This window comes from Pleuronectes platessa, chromosome 4, assembly GCF_947347685.1.
Source record: "Pleuronectes platessa chromosome 4, fPlePla1.1, whole genome shotgun sequence".
NCBI classification, from domain to species: Eukaryota; Metazoa; Chordata; class Actinopteri; order Pleuronectiformes; family Pleuronectidae; genus Pleuronectes; species Pleuronectes platessa.
In genome coordinates this window covers 13,263,445-13,285,196 of record NC_070629.1, presented here as the reverse complement: position 1 = coordinate 13,285,196, position 21,752 = coordinate 13,263,445, and the positions used below count along the sequence as shown (strand labels likewise).

The 21,752-nt window shown below is 41.0% G+C and overlaps 1 protein-coding gene across 2 annotated transcripts; it reads right to left on the bottom strand.

Moving 5' to 3' along the window:
• Positions 1-1,432: 1,432 nt before the first annotated feature.
• Positions 1,433-20,556, bottom strand: inpp5l (inositol polyphosphate-5-phosphatase L). 2 transcript variants are annotated; one of them, XM_053420842.1, is made up of 16 exons: positions 19,853-20,556; positions 15,144-15,185; positions 14,641-14,741; positions 13,491-13,578; positions 9,106-9,169; positions 8,413-8,516; positions 8,110-8,162; positions 6,289-6,408; positions 5,742-5,826; positions 5,537-5,632; positions 5,379-5,453; positions 4,963-5,036; positions 4,770-4,881; positions 4,205-4,273; positions 4,061-4,120; positions 1,433-3,296 (listed from the first exon to the last, which is right to left on the bottom strand). In XM_053420842.1, the coding sequence occupies exons 1-15, from the start codon at positions 19,910-19,912 to the stop codon at positions 4,079-4,081; spliced, it is 1,185 nt and encodes a 394-aa protein (XP_053276817.1). In that variant the 5' UTR covers positions 19,913-20,556; the 3' UTR covers positions 1,433-3,296; positions 4,061-4,078. The 2 variants fall into 2 exon arrangements, with proteins under 2 accessions (XP_053276817.1, XP_053276818.1); XM_053420843.1 differs by lacking the exons at positions 15,144-15,185; positions 19,853-20,556 and adding an exon at positions 14,828-14,965 and having other exon boundaries at positions 14,641-14,743.
• Positions 20,557-21,752: the final 1,196 nt, after the last annotated feature.

Here is a 21,752-nt window from a genome sequence, read left to right as displayed (position 1 = left end):
TTGAGGTTAAAATTTAAGGGAAATATTATCCCGAAAGTTACTTTTAATAATAAAAGATTATTGTAATGAGTTTAACATTCTTGTTACAGACACTGAATGTGAATTCTGTCACGATGCATATGGCAGGAACTTATTTAAATTTACATTATTAATACGGACACAATGGGAAAATGTATAAATGGTATGCAAATACATTTTAACCCAATGGTGGTTAAAATAAAGATTTGCATTTTGATTTCATTTGTACATTGTGAAAAATGTCAATGGCCAATGCAATAAACTGTTGTGCGTTATTTGTAATATCTGGTGATTTCATTCTTAATTTTAACCAAACTCAAACTGAACCATTATTTGGCTGCAGAGGCTGGAGCCTCCGTCGGTGCATTCACTGCCAAGTGACAGTTGAAGTGAAACCGCGAGCGACAGAAGCACAAAAGCTGGAGAGAAGTACAAAGGTCAAAGGCCAACTACTGTGTGCTTTACCAGTGTGGCGCGGCTTAATTGAAGACAATGACCCCAGCAGCCCGCTCGACATCTCGCAACACAAAATCAATAGAGGCAGAGCAGCTCATTTACCATTAAAGCTCAGTGAGTTTAGCCTCCATCTGGACTGACATGATGGTGCCAGAGGAAGAGAGGAGAGGAATGCCGCCCAGCCAGTCACATTAAAGACAATAAAACAGGTTGGAATCTACCAGCAAATGCACTGTACACATGATCATGTCCTACACTACCATCCTGCCAGTAAATGTCTTTTTTTGTACATCCATATTGGAGCTTTGATAATGCAAATATTTAAAGGCCATCAGACATTATAAAATCTATCATAAGGGAACTAGGATTTTTTTTAGGTTGGAATCAGTCTTTTGATTTGTTGGCACTTGAAAAATTTTCAGTCTCAAAAGCACGTCGTAAAAACACCAGCCCTCTGCTGCTGTGGAGGGCGGCTTGATTGCCTCGTCCGTTTTAGATGTAATTTCTCCTCTGCCACAAAATAAGCAAAACTCCATCCACAACTGGATTCAGAAAAACACAGCGCACACAAACAGTAATAAACATGTTTTTTAATGCAGGTCGGATATCCAGTTCTCATTGGTTCTTTTGCATGCTCCGTATCAAAACAGCAAGATGCTATGATAAATGTATGACGGGATTTTTCTCATATCTCGGACACTGCAGTTGACGTCGGTTCAGATAGGATCATCAGAAACTAGGGTGGAGGCAGCTTTTTGATACAAGGAACTGAGAGAAGTTGCCAACTGGAACAAAGATTGAAATCACCTCTCTATTGCATAAAGCCTCAATTTATTTGTTATATAATGTCTGTTTGTTCCTTTAACCCAAAGCTGTCAATCAACATCCCCGGCAGTGTTACAACTGCATTCAGAGTAAAAGACGTTGCTGCTAAAAGCCAATAAATAACGACACAACATTTTTGTGAGGGTAATATTTTATTTACAAAAGTAAGTATGTAGTGTTGGACCAGGGTTCATTTAAAAGGTAATACTGGCCTTAAAACCACCTCCACTCCCATGACTGGTCCATAAATGAACTGCTACATTTATTACTTAAATTCAATCTACACAAACTGACTTGGTTCACAGAGTCTGACCTTGATGTTTTTATGTAAGCGTTTCAATCGTGACTGACAGACCAAACCTAATATGAATATCTGTGACATTATGCATGAAAAAAAAAAAGAAGCTGATGTCTAAGAATCTATACGGAGTGCTGGTTTACCACTAAGATGTATATGACAAATTAACTTTCACAAAACACTCAACAAAAATCTAAAACAGAATGAGCAACAAACCACAAACATGTTTTAAATTCCCTAAAGGCCAGATAAAGAAAACAATAAGCCACACATCACAAATACATTATGCTACAGCTCTGGTGCTAAGTGTATATATATATATATATATATATATATATATATATATATATAGTATATAAACAGGATTTGGGACTCGCACATCCACACCTAATCTTCACATATGAGGCCTGTACAGTTCAATTCTTTTGGCAATGAAATATGGTCGATGCCAACCAGAGCAGAGAGAGAAGTCGTTTTCTGTGACAATGTGAAAAAAATATTCAACACTCAGTGAGAACAGTAAAAACAATGTGAGGACTGCTGAGATTGTAGCTGTGGAATAAAGCACTTAGTAGGAAAGTACAGTTGGTGCACAGAATGGACATCATTGTAAAATCAACAGGGTAAAAAGATCCTGGTTCTGGGTTAAAATGAACTAAACTGCTTTAGTTGGTTCATTGTCTCTCTGACTGAATAAGGTCACCAATGAAAACCTCTGACACTTTTCTGAGAAATTTTTAAAATACGTTTTATCGTATGATTAAAAAATGTTATCAGGAGCTAAATCAACTGTGTTAGAAAAACATGTCATCGAGAAATCCTCTCTGCGTTTTATCTAACAGGGGCATCTGAGTGAAGACATCATCAGTTAACATTCCTCTGTTGTTTTTCCCGCTGGTGTTGGATAAAAAAAAAAAAAAAAAATCACATTAAATACCTGAACTCACAATGGCGACAACTACAGAATAAAAGCATACATCATGTGGTCAGTCGAGCTGATTATTTCCAATTGTTGGTCCCATGTTTTTTACGATTCTCGATAATAGTAAATTACTCTGAATCTTAAAACACTGGATTATGATTGGCTGAATTTGACCACTAATTTACAACTGACAAGCCAGAGAGGATTTACTAAATTACACTTATTACAGTATTAAGGGCCAAAGAACATGACTAAATTCGTGATATTGGCTGTGGGATTTCTGACACTGCCAGTTAAAAAAGGCATATAATTAAAAAAATACAACTAAAATCACTCTACTCACACCTTTAGGAATATTTAAATATATTACATGTACACATACATGTAAAGGGCCCGGTCCAGACTCACACATTCAAGTCTTCACATCAATGATTGGTTCCCATTAAAAAAAGAAAACCTGCAGGAATTTTTCATCCTTAGGGTCACTTGGTTTTGATGTTGGTGGATTTCTGAGAAAGAGAAAAATCTGAAAAACTGCTTCAGAAATTCACAGCAGATGAGGATAGGTCAGTGTTCCGAGTCTCTTAAGCTCTGGTGGACAGGATGTGACAGTGAGAGCAGGTCGGACACACCGGTGATGTGAGGGTGGAGTGTCCGAGGGCACAGGGGGGACTGAACCGAGCCCTGTGGCCAGCTGAAGGGTGGGTTTTAGTGGGTAACCATCATGCTGAACAGTCCTCAGGTATTGACAGTGTGGAGGAGCTCCGAGGATGGGACCTGCACACACATACACGCACACACAGCCACCCACACCCAGATATGAGAGTAGATATAAAGTCAAACTCAGTTTAACCAGTTTGAATGTGTAGGTCAGAGTGTCGTTGCAGGTCACTGTGGGTGGAGACACCAGATCTTTCACTCAAGGAATATAAAACAAGTCTAACCTATTATTTAAAACTAGTAAACAAGATAAACGCTAAATGGCAGCCATCCTTATCAGTCTGAGACATACCAAGCTGCTGCTTAACTGGACTGAACTTTGTCTTAAAGACTCTTCCCTGAAGTCTCTTTGTTACATGTAACTCATCATTTTGCAGCTTAGTGAAGAAGGAGCCTCATGAAAAAGCTGTCCATCCTTAAAACAAATAAATTTGAGCGGCAGCAAAACAAAATCATGGCCATAAAAATGCCAATAGGCTGCCCGGCACAATGTATGTCTCTCTCGGCCGACCGTCCAAATGGTAATTAATGAAAAGCGGCCCAGCGATGCACTTAGGACGGTGCCACAGTGACAGTGGAGAGGATTCAATAGACATATATCAGTGAAAGGTGCTGATCGCTCGGGCTCCAAATACACTGGGCACAAAGGAGAGCTTGTGTCCCGCAGGCACTTCATCTTAGTTCATATCCTGAGTCCACTGGGCCAGCCGGGGTTATGGCTCTCAGGGGACAGGAGCAAGATTACTATGATCGCTCTCCCACTCCGAGGCCTCCTTCTGGAACCATCACATAGAAACACACACTCACACACACACACTTACCCTTGACAAGGATCCAAGTCAATGGTCGTTTGTCTTCAATGAGAAGAAGAGGAAAACGGGCTAAAGGAGAAACACAAAAACACAACAGAGTTACTCTGCGTGGATGCTTTGTTCACCTCCAGCTCACAGCTTCTCCTCTGTTACCTTATGGTCTCCCATACAGACGTTAGGACCCAGTGTGTTGTAAACAATGCCCCTCTCGCCATCGTCTCGCTGAAAAGACACAATTCATTTCTGTGTCATTTGTATTAATAAAGCAAATTAAAAGAAAACACAGTTGTTGGGATCTGCACATAAGCCCAGGATGGATAACACAACCGTACAATGATAACAACAATACTGTTCAGACTGGAGCCACTAGACACAGACTAACATGTTTTCCACACTTTTCCCAGTATAATGCCTTCCCCCTTGAATGCTTGCTATTGCAAAGATGTCTTTTAAAGTAGCAATTTGTTTGTATTTGTAACTTAGCATGTTTTTGAGCCATAATGTCGAAAAAATGTCTTTAATTATTTATTTTTCTAAAACTTGAAGAGAGGGTGAAGAGAAACCTTCTTAATTCTTGATTTTCTGTTAATTTTCTTAAACATCACAAAAAAGGGTGATTTTTTAAATGTATTTTACACTTTGTGGACATGATAATTGATGACATTCTGAGAGTTTGGGATTTCAGCTGTAAATACAACCATAGTAAGCACTGACTGACCCTGCAGATGAATTCCTGGGCAGTGTGTGACATGAGGATACGGTCGCACCAGGCAGGACAGCGAGTGGTCATGTACTGGGTGGGTTTAGTGTACTCTTCACTGTAGGGGTAGCTGAGGATGAGAGGATGAGAGTCATGAGGGGAATTAAAACAGAGTTGGAAGTTTTTATACGCAGAATGTTTCCAGTTATACCTCGGTGGAAACTTGATGTCCTCTTCTCTAATAACATCCTGAAAGTCCGCGACTTCCTTGTCATATTTCAGAAGCTGAGGAACAAAAGAGGTCAATGATAATTGCTGAGGAAATCTCAACACGTAAAAAAAAAAAAAAACATCATGAGGTGAGTGGGTGCAACTTCTGCCCAGGTGAAAAGCCAAATCACCGCCTCAGTTATCAGTCTTGTTTACCTCCGTGCTTTTGCATTTATCATGTGTCACTCAAACTGCATTATTTCCGCCGATAGGATCTGATCTATATCTGTGAAGACGTGCCAGATAGTTGCTACGCAGCGGGTTGAAATGTAGGTATGATACATAACAAGAGTTTCTGTGAGACTGCGGCAGAGGCGATGGGGTTTGTGTGGGTGAGAGTTGAGATGGTGCTCTCACCGACGGGACGTTGTCCTCCCTGAAATAGGCCTGGTGCAGGTAGGCAAACTGCTTCTCCTTGATTTGGAGCAAGACCTGCATGAGAGGCAAAGCCAAGGGAGTTGGAGGCAGCACTTCCAAATAAAAATGTCAGCTGTTTGTTTAACTGCTTCACTCACCTGGTGGTCATTGTCTTTCTCCTCCCAGGTGATCTTCTCCACTTCATTGCTGCTGTCCTTCTTCACTGTCTGAGCCTCTGCCTTAGTGGACAAATGCTGCTCCCAGACAACAAACACAAGGAAGGTGTGTGTTAAAAAAAACATAAAACACACATATTCTACACACACACATTCTACACACATATATGACATATATATTATGTACCTGGACTAGACTGAGTGTGTCCAGACGGAAGTTAAAATCTCCAAACAGGAAGAAAGGCAGAGGAGAGTAGCGGCTGTCTGATATCCTGGAAACATAACACACAGATTAAACCTTACATCAGATCTGTCCAATGCGCTGTATCAATGCAGAAAACTTGTTTCATTTTGTTTTCGAGTGTGCCTTCTATTGTGAACTGTGTAATGCTCTGTTCTGTAAAGTAAAAAGGGTGGTACATGTGGATGATGTGCAGAGATGGCTGTTTACATATGAAACATATAAATTAGTCAGTTACCTGGAGAAAGCCTGGGAGAGAGAAAAAGCTTGTTATCGTGTATAGATGTAATAGTTCTGTATGTGATAACTTCTTTATTTTTCATGTTTGTTCATGTAATACCGGAAGAAGATGAATGTGTTGGTAAATTAGCTGTGTAGTAATCCCAAGAAGGGATGGGCCAGCTGCTTTGACACCACACAGAAATAAAAATATATATGTCTGTACGTATATGAGTGTTTTACAGCCATATTTATACACAGCTGCAGGGCCGACCTGTTGATGACGTATCTCAGAGCGTTTTTGCGGTTGGCTGAGTAAATGGAAGGACTGGATTCACAGGCAGTGAGGTTGGAGGCATCATGGAACAGGTGGACGTTGACCAGGTCCAAACCTCTGTGAAGCAAACACACACACACACAATACGGTGATATGAGGCAGGTGGAGGAAGACAAGCCAGAGGCGAGTATGCATGTGGGCGTGTTAATATGTGTGCGCCAACACAGGTGTCACTCCAACGCTTGCTTATCAGCAAGTGCACTCGTGTTAAATCCTAGTCCACAAAAAATCACATTTGTCTTTTGTGTCGAGCGTTCACTCCTTTTCTTCAGCTGTCGCTGGGAGACAACTAATGTGCACCGGACAAAAGGGCAGTGTTGACTCACGACGTGATGCAGTGGCACATGGATTGTGGTCTCCTTTTGTTTTTACCCCCATGTAACACCACGGCCGAGCAAACAGTGACTACACTACTCAGCAGCAGCACTCTGCGTGTCATTCATTTTCATTCAGTGACAGAAAGATACGTTCTCTGCTTCTTAATAGCAAATAAAAATACCAAGTAGCACCAGAGCAACATATTATATTGGCTACATATACTGTATAGGTTAAATAACTGGTAACTTGAAAGTTTAGTTCCTAAACTAAAGGAATAATTCCATTTATAGTAAAACACTGGGGAGGGGTCAACACAGATTATACTAATAACTTGGGTGATGAGGAAACAGGAGGTATGAGTTGTATGAGATGTTTATTACTTAACATTTTGTGAATTACACATTATTTTATTCACGGAAAGTTAAACCTGCATTCGTTGATTTTATTTGCCTCCATGGTTTCCCCTGCATACACATCCAGAATACACCTGGCTATACATCCACGATTCCCTCTGTTTTGGTCTCCACCAAGTGCTGAAGGAAATATCTGTGTGCTAAGTGTTGGCTGCTTGGCTTGGCTAGGCTTGCTGTTGTATAAGGAGAGTTTATCAGCGCTTCTCCACTAAACAGCTGCATCTGAAAACTATTCTGATCATTTAAGAGAACCAAACAGTAAATGTGGGTGATAAATCTTTATGGGTTTGTCACAATAAGTATTTTAGTTTTCTCAAAAAAGTAGGCATGCAATCCATTTTAATATAGAAGTTTTGATTATAGCTTCTTTAAATTTAAAATTCTTAAAAGCAAAAAACACTTGTCCTACATTTATGAAATGTAATGTCTGTGTTGTTGTTCACAATCCAACACAGATGTAATCAGTAGCTTTCCGTTTTGTTGAGAATCTTTTAGGTCACAGCAGAGCCAGTTTCATTATGAGTCATCAGACGAGCTTTCCAATAAATGCAGTCCACAAAGAACGAAAACTGAAAGCGGTTTGAGTGTGACCTCGACTGTGTTATAAAAGGTGAGGTATTTTAGTTTTCTCAAAAAAGTAGGCATGCAACCCATTTTAATATAGAAGTTTTGATTATAGCTTCTTTAAATTTAAAATTCTTAATGTCTTTAAGTAAGTATGTTTTTCAAAACTTAAGGTTACTTTGGAGTGAGATTGGTGTTAGAGCTGAACATTAAAAGCAAAAAACACTTGTCCTACATTTATGAAATGTAATGTCTGTGTTGTTGTTCACAATCCAACACAGATGTAATCAGTGGCTTTCCGTTTTGTTGAGAATCTTTTAGGTCACAGCAGAGCCAGTTTCATTATGAGTCATCAGACGAGCTTTCCAATAAATGCAGGAGTCCACAAAGAACGAAAACTGAAAGCGGTTTGAGTGTGACCTCAACTGTGTTATAAAAGGTGAGGTCTGTGCACGGTACATACTGGTTGTGGATGATCCAGCGGGTCCTCATGAAGCCCTTTCTGGACCACTTGAACTGCAACAGAGACAGATTAGAGTGAGTGAGTAAACAGCAGCGCTCCAAATGTTTGAAGGGCCAAACTGATCATTATTGATTCTCCCCCATAATTTGTCTCATCTCCCTGTCAGAGCGGGCAGACGGCCCCCCCAGCCCCAGTAGACTCATTTGTCCCAACAACGTCTCCCTGCAGCCCACACGTACCCCTCCCTACACCTGCACACGGATGCAGCCATACACAGATGCACACTCATGCGTGCGAACTCACATCAGGCCAGAAATTCTTTGGGAATTTTTCTTTCTCCACTGTGGCGACCCCGTCCAGGGAGCCCACGTACTTGCTCTGCCCTGACACCGGTTTAAAATCCTTAACTGCACAGAGAGGGAGAGAGATGGGGGGAGAGAAGCGTGACATGTAAAAGAGTGAGAAAACATGCAAACAGCAATCAATAAACTGGTGTTAACCTCATCAGAGCGGCATACGTGATGAGAGAATCTATAAGCGAGGCCATTAGACTGCGTTTGGCGAGCAACAATCGGTTTGGGGCCACGCGGCCAGTGGCAGCTCCAGGATGTTTATGGTTCTTCCATAAGCTTTTCTGAGGAGCTTTTTCACACCTAACGTGACTGGACTATGCAGCAGGAAAATAACAGCTCCACTTTGAATTCAGGTTCTTTGCAAATACATGGTCAAAGTGTAGTTACGCACCAAAAGCTGTTTTGCTCTTCCTGGTTTAGAGAAATGACCTGAATCTCGTCAATCAAGCACAACATTGAAATTATGAGCATTAGTGTAACATTACTGAAACAGCACATGATAAAAGGGGAGGGTTTACATTGAGCTAATACTACTTCCTTTGTTTTTATAAGGAAAAAAGGGACATGATTCTTTCATCAGTTAATGAATAATAAAATAATCACAATCAATGTGAATGTCACAATTAAGCATTCAAGTTTTTACCATTAAAGTCATATTGATAGATGTCTTTCAGCGTCTTGTGGATGAAGTACATGCTGCCCAGAGCCTGCGGAGAGACAGAAATGAAGAGTGTTCAAATTGTACAATATCCGATAAATGCAGCTGGGAGCAACACAAGTTATCGTATGCAAGATCGGTTTCTGTTAAATCACTTAGGAACTGAAGCGTCTAAAAAAAGTGGAGACAAATCCAACTCAAATGGAGCATAACTCGTGTTATTTTTGTCAACACCTTTACTTTGAGACAGCTGTTGCAAGGATAAGCAAGAAAATGACCAGAAGTTCAATTTGGATGTTAAGCCCAGAAAAAGTCAACTTTCCAATTTTAAATATTTTCAGTTACATCAGAAGTATTTTTATTGTTATCACATCTACCAATTCTAGAAACATCTCTGTCTGTCTGTGGCTCACATATCTCGAGAACCACTCATCCTGTCGGCTTCACACTCTGCACGTGTGTTGTTAAGGCCCAAGTAAGTGCAGTGATGAATTTGGTGAAATTTCGATGTGTGATACCTTCAATACTAATGACTTTAAATAAGTGACGTCATAGAGCATGACACCAGTAACAACAATTGATCCTCTTGTTACTGGTTCTGCATCCTGAGTTGAGCTTCACAGAACTTTGAATAAACAGATGAACAGCTCTTTGTGCAGCAGCCGTGGATTCAGGGCTCCGTGGACTGAGTCCTGCAGTCGGTCTCAATTACTGCAGGTCACTCTGACGGTTTCAGAGAGAGATGCAACCAGCATCTGACTGAACTAGTATTTTAAATGTACTTAATCATTGAGGGCCTAAACATGTGAACGACATATATTTTCATTGGAATATTTAACAGTTTTTAAAGATAAAAGTTGCAATTTGAAATGTTGTCGGTAACAACATAATTAATTATTTCTTACATGTCCTAAACATGTCCTTTTTCAAATTGCAACTTTAAAACTTCATAAAAACATTATATATTTTCAGCATTTTGAAATTCAGCAATAGCTTTCAGAGGTTTTCTCTGCAGTGATTAACAATGAAACCAAAAGTAAGATGTCATAAACGGGAGTAATCCTCTCAGCTGCTGCGATGATGGATTTAATCGTTTTATTCCCCCATCATGTGAGTTGAATTGTGAGCCTTGTATTGAACGATACAGTACGACACAGTTTATCGTTACTCTCCCAAAGACACATGAAACTTTAAAAAGAATTTAGCCGCACAAAGCCGACGCGTGGCTGCACAACAGATCCACATGCTATCCCTCAGACACACACTTCAGCGCCCAATCATCCCTGACGTGGTGCTGACAATCTTTAATGTACTAACTGCCTGCTCCACTGATCTGATTAATCATGCCCCGCGAGATCAATAGAGGCAGAAAATTAAAACAATTTAAAAGGTATTAAGCAGTAGGCCTGCTGTCTGCCAGAGCTGCCGCTGTGACTGGTGGAGTGTGTGTGTGTGTGTGTGTGTGTTTGGGGGGGGACAAAGAAAGCCAGGGCTCGAAGGGCTCAGGGCGTGACGAGCCACAGTGCCCCCCCCCCCCCCCTTCCCCATCCAGCCAGAGCATGAGAGATCTCTCCCTGAAGAGATCATTTATCTTCAGTGCCAAAGTCCTCCTCATTTAATAAAATGGAAGAGTCTCCATTGTCGGCTCCAGTGAGCGGCAATTAGTGACCGACTTGTCCAAACTGAGGGAGCGAGGTTAGAGCAAGGCCAGACAGCTCTTTTTCAGGTACAAGCCCGAAAGTTTTCTTTTGCTCTTAACTAAACTCAATCAAACAAATATATTTCTGAGGAGCAGGTCTAGAAAAAGTTAAAATATTATTTTTGCTTGAAAAAAAAAAGTTTATTCATTATTCTTTTGGGGAAATCAAGGATGATCGAGATAATTAGTTATCTTAAAAACAACTAAGTGTGGCCTTGTTTATGTTGGATCAGTGACAACACAGACCACTCAAACCGTGCAGCAAAGCACACACTCAAACACAGATACACATTCTCCTCCACATACTCTGCCAAACACCTATCTTCATCAATCAGGTTTGTGCACAGTTTAATAAAAAAATATTGACTTACAAGTGATTTTTTATCAAAACACCATTTGTACTGGGAATGCATGTAAGTCAGCCCCCTCCACTCCTGCAGCCCTGAGAGGAGAACCCCCCAAACTCTCTCTTGGCCACATAACTGATGATCTGCAGCCCGGGGGAAACAAATTGAAAATCAATGCAGGTGGCACCGACGAAATGAGAATGAGGCATTAGGAGCGGCGGTGGAGGTGGGGGGGGGCTGAACCCTCTCAGGGCAAAGAGTGGAGGGTGCGAACACTCGGAGCGAAGGGGAAACTTAGTCCCAGCTGTCTTCCAACCCCCTCGCACACTTTATTTATCGTGCACAAATAGGCTGGGATCAATAGTTTTAATCTGGAGTTAAATGTATTGAGTTTGGCCGGGCCTGCCCCCCCCACACACACACACACTCACACACACCTGGCCATTGACTTGCCTCTTTTTTACTTCCCACACCTACAGTCTACAGATGCTGCCATTGACCCCTACTGTCACACATGCAGTGTGAGGGTATCACCTGGGAGGAGTGAGGGTTAATAGTTTAAGAAGTACGCAGCCACTTTTCTCCCCTGGGGAGTTGTTACCTAAACCAGGGCACAAACTAACACTGGCCCTGTTCACACCCGGTATTAACATCTGTCCTGAGAGATCCGATCATAAGGGGTCAGCGTTACGTCTGTCTGTTCACTTCTGGAATACAAATGCATCCTGAATGTGTCTCCTGTGACTGCGTGTGATTGGATCTCACTCTCTCACTGCTCTGTATGCAAATAATCACACGCGGCATTTCTGTTCACGAGGACCAAATTGTGTTTTTACCCAGTTTTAGAGTTTACAGATGTGTCCGATGACAATGTGTGTGTGAGTGAGAGAGAGACACAGAGAATGAAAGAGAGTGATTAGAGTCAGGAGGGGCTGAATGAATGACTGTGTGCAGACATATTTTACCAATATAAGAAAAAGTATCGATCATGATGTGGTAATCAGTGTTGACAATGGGGCGTTGGCCACAAACAAATCAATGAATTGTCACTAAGAAGCGCAAAAAAAACATCCAAACAGGAACGAATCAGAGGACGTCCGATGAGTAGTTGGTTCTCATTTGTGGCCGAGGACACATTTGTGTTTACACAGCAAAAAGAATGTGGCCAGAAAGTGGATCTCGGGACGCATGGGGGGGCGGCCACACATAAAATGAACACTGAGTACTTGTGATCGAATCCTTTTAAGATGGGTGTTAAAACCACATCTGAACGGAATCACTGAAAAACGCATTGGGAGCAATTACAAAACACAATTCAAAAATACAATAGATGCTGAAAACACCCTCATGCTGTGTAAGTCACTATTCTAATCTCTGTCAGGACAGATGTGGGGCATCGAGGTCGGCATCATGACCCGGGCGACATCCCAGCAGTTGTTATGAACAGTTGACTTCAGCTATGCAGACAGTCTCTGGGTGCAACGATACACGATGATAAAGAGATGTAAGGTAATGGCATGACTTAACAAACCTGTCTTTAAAATATCTCCTGCTGGTGCCAGGTCTGTGCCCACATTGAGTTACTTCTACAACTCTGTTTGCCATTGTATATCTGAGATCTATGAGCGTTACATAAGGTTTGTTCGCATACCTGTGAGTAATGTCCCAAACTCAGAAACACAACTCAGAGGAAGACAGATTCTTGTTAGGGGAAATCGGCGCACCTACAACAGAATGTACTGAGAACATTATGTTTTGTTTTTCAATCACAAAAATGTCTTCATCTTAAAAAGCTAGCTTTCAATGAGACAAACAGGACAGTCTCTCTTTGATCAAATCTCCCATAACCTCCATTTTGTTGAATCAAAAAAAGAATTGCTGATCAATTATCGACTTTGATACAGTCAAAATGACTGTGGTCAGATTAGCAACATTTAATGAGCACATTGTTTCACTCCAGATCTTTTATTTAAATGGATTAAATGTCTTCATCACATCTCAGCCTCTATGTAGTGGCCAGATGATGTCACCTCCATTTTTAGAAAGCTATTTTTGGCCTCTATTTTCCAAAGTAAATACAAACCTTTAAATGTGTTAAATACACACATATAACCTACGTCAACATTCTCTGATATGAACAGTTTTAGAAGTTAAAATAAGTGCTACACACAGAAAAGCACTATTTATGATGCTCCACTCTACAACCAGTTCCTTGTCATAGCAGATCCAAGCAGTAGCTCCAATGGCCACTGAGCACTAACATGGAGGAGGACTCCATCTAGTGGGAGCAGGTGTGAACTACTGGGACTTGTCTAAGGACTTACTGTAAAGCCGTCCTCTGCTTGGAACTTGTTGTCCACATAGATGCACACCCTGTTGTAGTCTTTCATTTCCTGATGGGACTCAATGCTCCTGGAAACAACACAACACAACAGATCAGTCAGGAGGCGACAACACAAACTAAAAAGCTTGTTCCTGTGCAGGAGGAGAAGAGATTAGACAATTAATCTGAAACAATTATTAGGATTAATTATTACATTTACAGCATTTTTTATATAAAAAAGCCAAAGCTTCACTTGTTCTACATTTTAAAAATGTGTCTTTTTGGGTTAAATGTTATTATTATTTAATTTTTTCTGACATTTTATAAACTGAACTCGTAGACACTCTACGAGTTCAATTTATACACCACTGCTGAAGCCCAGCACTCATTTTAAACAATATGTAACCTTGGCCACTAGGGGTCTCTCAGTCAAAACATTAACAAAAGATAAAACGTCCCATTACCTTAAGTAAAAGTTTTGATTTCTCTGGGTATGAACATTGTTGACAATATTTCAGATAATGTAAGCACAACAAGTAAACAAAATAAATAACGTAGGTCTAGTTGTTTTTAGACATTCTAATGAATTGTTACATTTTATATTACATTCGATCAAACGGCACCAAATTTCACACACAAAGATCAGTCTTCTAAATATACTGGATTTTTCATTAAGGTCTCTAAATTATACTTTGAGATTAACATAAAAAAAGGACAAAACGGCCCTCACAGTCTTGCAATCAAAGGAAGGGACAATGAAATAGTCCAAAGGGTTCTTCCTTGGACCACAATCCACCAAATAACAATGAAATTCAGTTCTGTAGTTTTTGCGTAATCCTGTTAACAAACCGAAAAGCAGCGATGAAAAAATGACCTCGGTTACGTATGGTCGAGGTAACAAAGTCGGTCAGTAGAGAATAATCCAACAAATTATAACAAGTCAAAATTCTGCTAGTTAGCAGAATTTTGCTAAAACTACTGGTCGGATCACCGAGATACCAACTTGCTGGAAGGATGTGGTATGGGACACAGAAAAACACATCCAATTTCCGTGTGGATCAAGATCTGGGAGGGGATCCAGGAAGATATTTTCCTTTTCTTTAACATTTTGAATTGGGGCGAGGGTCATGAATTCTGCACAAGAATCGTACCTGAAGAAGTCTTCTGCATGGCCCATGTTCACCATGTAGTCCTTCCCTCCCACCTCCTGGAAGTGCAGGGCGATGAACTGAGGCTTGTAGCTGTGGACAGTCTGTAACAAAGCAGGCGGCCCTCAGTGTACACATCTGACATTACAAAGTAACGAGGAGTGAAGAGGGTCAACGCTGTGTGTTACAGGAGGAAGTTAACCATCCATTAGAGGTCATGTGGACTTTTTATCTTATTGAGTTTCTGTGCTGGGCCCAGTGGGGCTTTGTTCTCACTTATCAGCACAGTATCTGTTTTCCAGAGGCACAGGCAGCCGCCGTGTATGATGATGATGATGATGCAGCAGCCTACGTAAGTGAGCTAGAAAAAAAACTATGTGTGACAAATGTGTTGTTGCCTGAACTGGACCAGAATAAGAGCACAAATCTAAGAGTAACATATGGCAAGAGTGCAAATGTTTGAATCTATAAATTATTGATCAAAAACCTTGGAAGCCAAAACTTACCTTGTACAGCTCTAGTAACCATTCACTTTGAATTTCACCCAACTGTAAAATGACAGAGAAAACAAATCATCAAAAGCTTGCACTCAACCTGTAGGAGACCAAATCAAATACTGATCAATATTAATTCAATTTCTGGCCACAGTGGCATCAGTCAACAAAACATTAACATATAATTTCCGCGGTGAAAATATAATTAATAATTGCAACAGGTACCTAATACCACATCAGATATGGAGCAAGATTATAATTCCGAGTCAAAAACAAACCTGAATATACAACATGTAATAACATTTTTGAATAAATCATTCAAAATGAAATGAAAGAGAAATATAAAGTTTTAACCTTTTCTTTAACCTCAAATCAGGAGACTAAAGAAAAAGTTACATTAAATGTTTTTATAGAACTAACTTCTGTTTTCTTTTACAACCATAATTACTTTTTCTCCTCCTTAGTTTTTCCTTTATTTATTTTACTTATTAAATCTTTTATCCTGTGAACTTTTCATCTCATCTCCCTTTCATAAGAGGATCAATCTAAAAGGTTTCTGTGGCGCCGGACATTTCACCCAAATACCTTCGGTACCTGCATCCACACCACAAGGAAGCACCAGCCATTGTATACGATGTTAAATCTCCATACACTTTACATAGACTATATCATTTTGATCAGCCCCTGGTGGCTGGCTGACGTAAAGGCCATATCCCCCCAATGAGCGTTTTGGCAAAGTCAAAAAGTTCAAGAAAAAAGTTTAATGTTGTGTTTGTAAAGAGAAAAAAATCAGGGGAGGAGATTTTTGATACAATTTTGCATATCAAGAATAAATTCAAAATGTCAAGAATAACCTTGATATAAAGATTCAAATTGAATTTTAAGAATGTATAAAACTAACTCACTTCAAAAATCGTGAGCACACATATGACTGATTATTCTCTCTTTTAGCACATAAACAGACACTTGAAATCAGTATCAGGCCTTTGAAGAAGCTGCACAAACAACTGCCTGGTCGACTTCTCAAAATACAACAAAAATCGATTTATGATGATTTAGTTTGACTTTATTCCGAACATTTCAACTTAAGTCTCAACATATCCACTTTATTCTCAAAATGCAAAATATAAATAGAAGTCTTACTCCATTGTTTTCGTCTCATGCTATGACAAATTTATAACAGCTTGTGAAGTCTATTCACAATTTATAGACAATCATGTCAAATGGAAGCAAGACAGGATTAATTAATCTCAGACAGGAAATAGTATGAGCAGGGTTAAAACAAACAATAAGGATCGTCTGGAAATATTATATCCTGTTCATTGCACCGGCTGAATGTTCCAGGAAGTGTAGCTGCACCTGCTTTAATCTGGCCATGGTCCCCACACCATAGGATCGGTGTTGAGGGTGTGTTTAATGTTGCATAGCCATTTCGCAGTGGGGCATACTATAAAACATATATGAGAAAAGCAGCCGGCAGTTAAACTTTACACACAGAAACGTGTCCAACCAGGCTGAAGGCTTATTAGCATATCCCTCTCTGTGAGGAGAAACAGGGAGACTCCCACAGACACTGTAGATATCAAAGATGCACAAAGCAAAAGTTGGATATTTGTTAAAGCAACACTATGTAACTTTTCCTAAGCTGCGCCCTCTGAAGCCAAACGTGGTGATTTATTCTGTCGGGCTCCATGTACGGGTGATGGTACACTGCTACAGTAACAAACCTCCCACAGGAGATCACTCACCAAACAAACATAGAGAGAAAGAAAAGGCTTGAGGGTGAGGATGAGAGCTCAAGTGGCACCGTTCCCCTAATTCCAACTTAGTGTTACATAAGATGACTTCTTCTTAGTAGCAGGGTGTTGCAACTAAAAATATGTTATTAAGTGGAGACATTGGCAAGTCAGTGCAGTGATGGACTGGTGAACTCTACAGGGAGTATTTCATCTTTTGCCCAATATCAGCTGGGACTTGTTCAAGCCTCCTTTCTGTTTTGTTCTTATGGTGAATAAGTTTATTACATTTCTGATTCTCATACCAAAGAATCCACCTCAACTCTAAAACTGGGTTTTCTACAGTGACAGACAGTTAATCAATCAACATGTGTCCTGTCAACTATACATTTTCACGTTGTTTCTCATGCACCTACCTCACTGCGATGCCAGGTGCGTGCATCCCGCCAGAGAAAGGGCTTTGCATAGTGTATTTGCATGGTAGTGCAGTGTGGGTGACTCTGGCTTATAGCCACTGTGACGTGAGGGACTCCTATTTAAATTATTTGTCCATGAACACAAACGCAGGACAACAGCATGTATATGTAACTCTATAGTGTTTAGAGATAAGGTTCACATGACAGTTTACCCACAATTTAATTCTCCTTTCGATATAAAAAGTCAGAGGCATAAGAAGAGAGTACAAATCAGAAGAGGAAAACCTGAAAGGGGGGGGGGGGTGTAGGGTTAGGAGCGATGTTACAGACAACAGGTCCAGTGAGTTTCCCACCAGCACTGTTCTAAAGTCATTGCTACCCATGATGAATCCAGCCTGTTGAACTATTGTTCATATATAGAATTAGCTGAAATGTCTTTTACAATAAGATGTTCCCATTATAAGGTGAATATTTGTCTAATCATTTGTAATAGTGAAGGGAAAGATTGTATAAGATGGACCCAAGTCTTTACATGGCCATTACACAAGCTGGAGGAGGCTGCGGTGCTGTGCCATAGAAATGTGGAACAGAGCAGCCAGAGGAGTCGAGCGTCTCGCTGGCTGAGCTGCTTGGCTGCTCCTCCACCGGGCAGCAATAGGATTTATCCTGCAAGGTGCTCAAGGACTGGCTCTTATCCCGAAGTTTGAGTGAACGTTTAGGAGCGTTTGTTTATAGAAATAGAGGGGCCTAAGTGAGTAGAAAAAGGCTCAACTCCCCTGGGGAAGATACTCATCTGTTTACATATTTCCCACAATGGGATCTAACATGTTTTCATTGGAGCCAGATCGGGCAACCGGAAACATGGTCCGGAGCCAAATTTCCATGAGCGTAACAGCCCCTCCTCCCGCCTCGGTCTAAAAGTTTCATCAAGCCAGTCAAGGCCAAAATACAAACCACTGGATACTTAGCCAAGCGTTTAGAATACAGCCAGATCTCCTTAGTCCCTTTTTTTGTTTAACTCAGACTTGGCTATAAACTAGAAAGCATGTAACATAATATATTGACACCAGTGAGGCTGTAAACGCAGTGAAGCATGATAAGGATAAGTGATGATAAGTGAAGTATGTAACTGATGATAAGAGACAGAATCTGAGAGGTGATGATGATACAGGAGGGTCACATCTGGAGAGGGTCCACACTGAGGATCAGCTTATACAAATACTGGATGATGTGAAGACCATTGATACAGTGGGAGAATTTAAAAACATATGCAGAACTGACATGAAGTGAACTGAGCCAAGACGTCTTGGTAGCGGTCGATGTTTGAGACCTGTCCGATTCTGTGACTTTTAAAACCTTTATTTAACCAGGCAGCCTCTTTCATGTTAAAACAATTTTAGTATGCAGCAACAAAATATTTCTGTGGATTTTAAACACATATTTTACTTTATATTATATCCTGCCTGCTGCACCACCTCTCATCGCTCCTGAGATTTCTGTGTTGTTGTGAACACGCCTGTATCTCCTGTTGTGTATTGCATATGTGAAAGACAAACTCCAGAGAAAGTCCAGACACAAGTGTTCGCGCCTTCTCTGGAGGTAATATCTCAAAACGGCTTGATTTGAATAGAAGACAAGATAATGATATGAACTAGATTACTATTGTTTTTCTGTTAAAACAAAATGAACTGCGGTAAATTACATACAGCAAACATTGCAGGATACAAGTGGTATCCTGTCATATACTGTTGCCAGGTGTTTACTGTAAAGTATACCGAAGGTTCTTTTCGGTATTTAGGTACCGGTGTTTAGGTACCAACAGCAACTTTATAACTTTTTGCCAGATGTATACTGTAAGGCATGGCTATTTTATTTATAAAACACCTGTTATAGATCCAGGGTCCTGTAGATATTCATTAAGGTACCAAAAGTAATTTATCTGTACTTTTCGGCAAATTGTTTGGTGTTTACTGTAAATTATACAAAAAGGTGTTTACAGTATATGAATACGTACCAAGATTTCATTGGCAACATTTTTGTCATATGTTTACTGTATATTCTACAATGGTTTTTACGATGTATGATTCACACCTACTTTACATTATGAGTGTTGTTAAATGTGACCTCAAGGTCACAGTGTTCTCTCTCTGAGGATGTATATGTTTGTATCGCTGTAAAAAGAAAATTTTGGTAGTTTCTTCTCACTCTTGTCTAGGGCTAAGAACAGAGGATGTTTGCACCGTGTTAAGCTCTACGAGACCAAATATGATCTGTTAATATGGGCTATACTAATTTGATTGATTGATTGATTGATTGATTGATGGGTCCACTCGGACTGCGCATCTTCGCCCTCGTAACTTTTTTAATGAACGGCAGCGGATGAATACTACAGAGCACATGGGACTGACAGCTGACAGTGAAACTCCGCTGTGAGCCACAACCGGAGTTAGAAGGACGCGAGTTTCTACAAGTGTGAGCGGAGCCCGGCCCGTGTGAGCCTATCAGCGCTAAGTCTAATCCCCTGGCAGCGCCGCGGTCTGGTGTAGTTTTAATGTCGCGGACTACTTACATTGTCGAAGAGCGAGCCCACGTTAGCGGTGACGAGCAGCACATCGGTGAACGTGTCCATGTTGGAGGAGCAGATCCACCTCCGCGAGTCCGGGGGGGCGAGACTCCGCAGCAGTCGGCGGGGAGAGGAGCGCGTCCAGGCCCGAGGCAGCAGTGGCTCCTGCCCGGGAGCTTAACCAGGGTTCACCCGAGAGAGAGAGAGAGAGAGAGAGGGAGAGAGGTGGGAGGAATCCGGTGTGGACGGTTCAGACTCACACCAGCGCCGCACCGCTCACTCTCCTGCCGCTTCCTGATGGCTGCTGTTGTTGCTGCTGCTGCTCTTCATCACACACCGGAGTCATGTCCATCGTCGAGTTGCTCTACCAGGCTTCATGGATTTCCCCCTCCTCCTCCTCCTGGTTAATTGGACTAGTGGCTTCTTAGCAGACTTAGAGTGGACGGTGCATCTGCTGCCTCCTGCACAAACCACCGCTCACACAACTACTGCTGCGAAGTGAGCTGCTCCGCCCACGAGTCTGTGCCACTCTTCCTCATGTTCAGACACAACCTTGTTTCACGTGAATAAAATGTAACCTCGTGGACATCCGCCAGCCAGCCAGCCCCCCCGACCCAAAAAATAAATTTGCAAAACTCCATGATCACCTGAGGCCTTTAAAAAATACCTGATGGTCTCTAAACTCACCACTCCACATAGGCTCGGAGTCCCGACAGGAAGTTACCCCTTTCTCTTAAAATGAATCATCCTTTCACAAGAAGAGCACCTGTCCAATTTATTCTCCACTTTATATGCCTTAAAGGCAGTGGCGGATCTAAGCTTTTTCTAAGTCAGAGGCCATAAAGGGGCCTCAAATTACACAGAGAGGTCGATCATATGTTCAACATCCATCCACAATTTCTGATTCAGTAAGGTTTAGGTGAAAAGGGATTGTTCGGCAGTAAAACAAAATAATTGTGATGCTTACACTGTGTAATCAACTTAATTGTACGAGTTATTTTCATTACCCTAGAATGAGCCCTTTATATTTAAATACTTCATATTTAAATCGGGAGCGTGTCCTCTCTACGGAGGCCGCTGTGTCCAAACTGCACAAACAAGTTTCGATGACAACTGACGGCTACCACAGGTTCTCAATGATGTTTGGAAGGGGAGGGTGAGGTGAGGTGTATTCAGTTGCAATATGCAACTTCACCACTAGATGTCACTTAATTCTACACACTGAACCTTTAAGTCATTCCTTGTTTACAGTTAGCTCTACAGCTTCAAGCAAAACCACACATGATTGAATACAGTTTGAAAGGTGTTCCCTGTTCAAGCATTGGTGTACTTAAAAAAAAAACATAGAAAATTAAAAGTCTTAAGAAATTGTCATATTTATTGATAGTATTTTTCGTAGTTCATTAAAAGAAAAGATGACATAAAGCGGGCACTTTAGGGGCCAATCAGATTGCAGCTGGGTGCAGCGACCCCCTGGCACCACCCTTGGATCCATTCCTGCTAAAAAGTTATAAGTTGTTGGTTGAGGTCTTATTTCAACTATTAAAAAGGCACCAAGTAGAGGACATAACCCTAGCAAGGCCCTGCCACAACCTTATAACATTCCATATAAACTCCATAGATCTGGATCTGCACTTAAATTAAATGGGTTCTTCCCCGACCCATACCACATCCGTCCAATTTCGTGGAAATCCTTCCATTAGTTTGTGTGTAATCTGGCTCACAAACAAACATCACCTCCTTGTTAGGAGATAAAAATGCGCGGCCCCATGTCCTGCTATGGCGTAAAGTCCTGCAACAGCAGAAAAGGTCACATCAGTTTGGACGAGTGCAAACACAAAACATGGTTTTGGTTTACATGACTGTACTGTTTTGCAATTTTCTCCAGAAACTCCTGCTTCCTCTT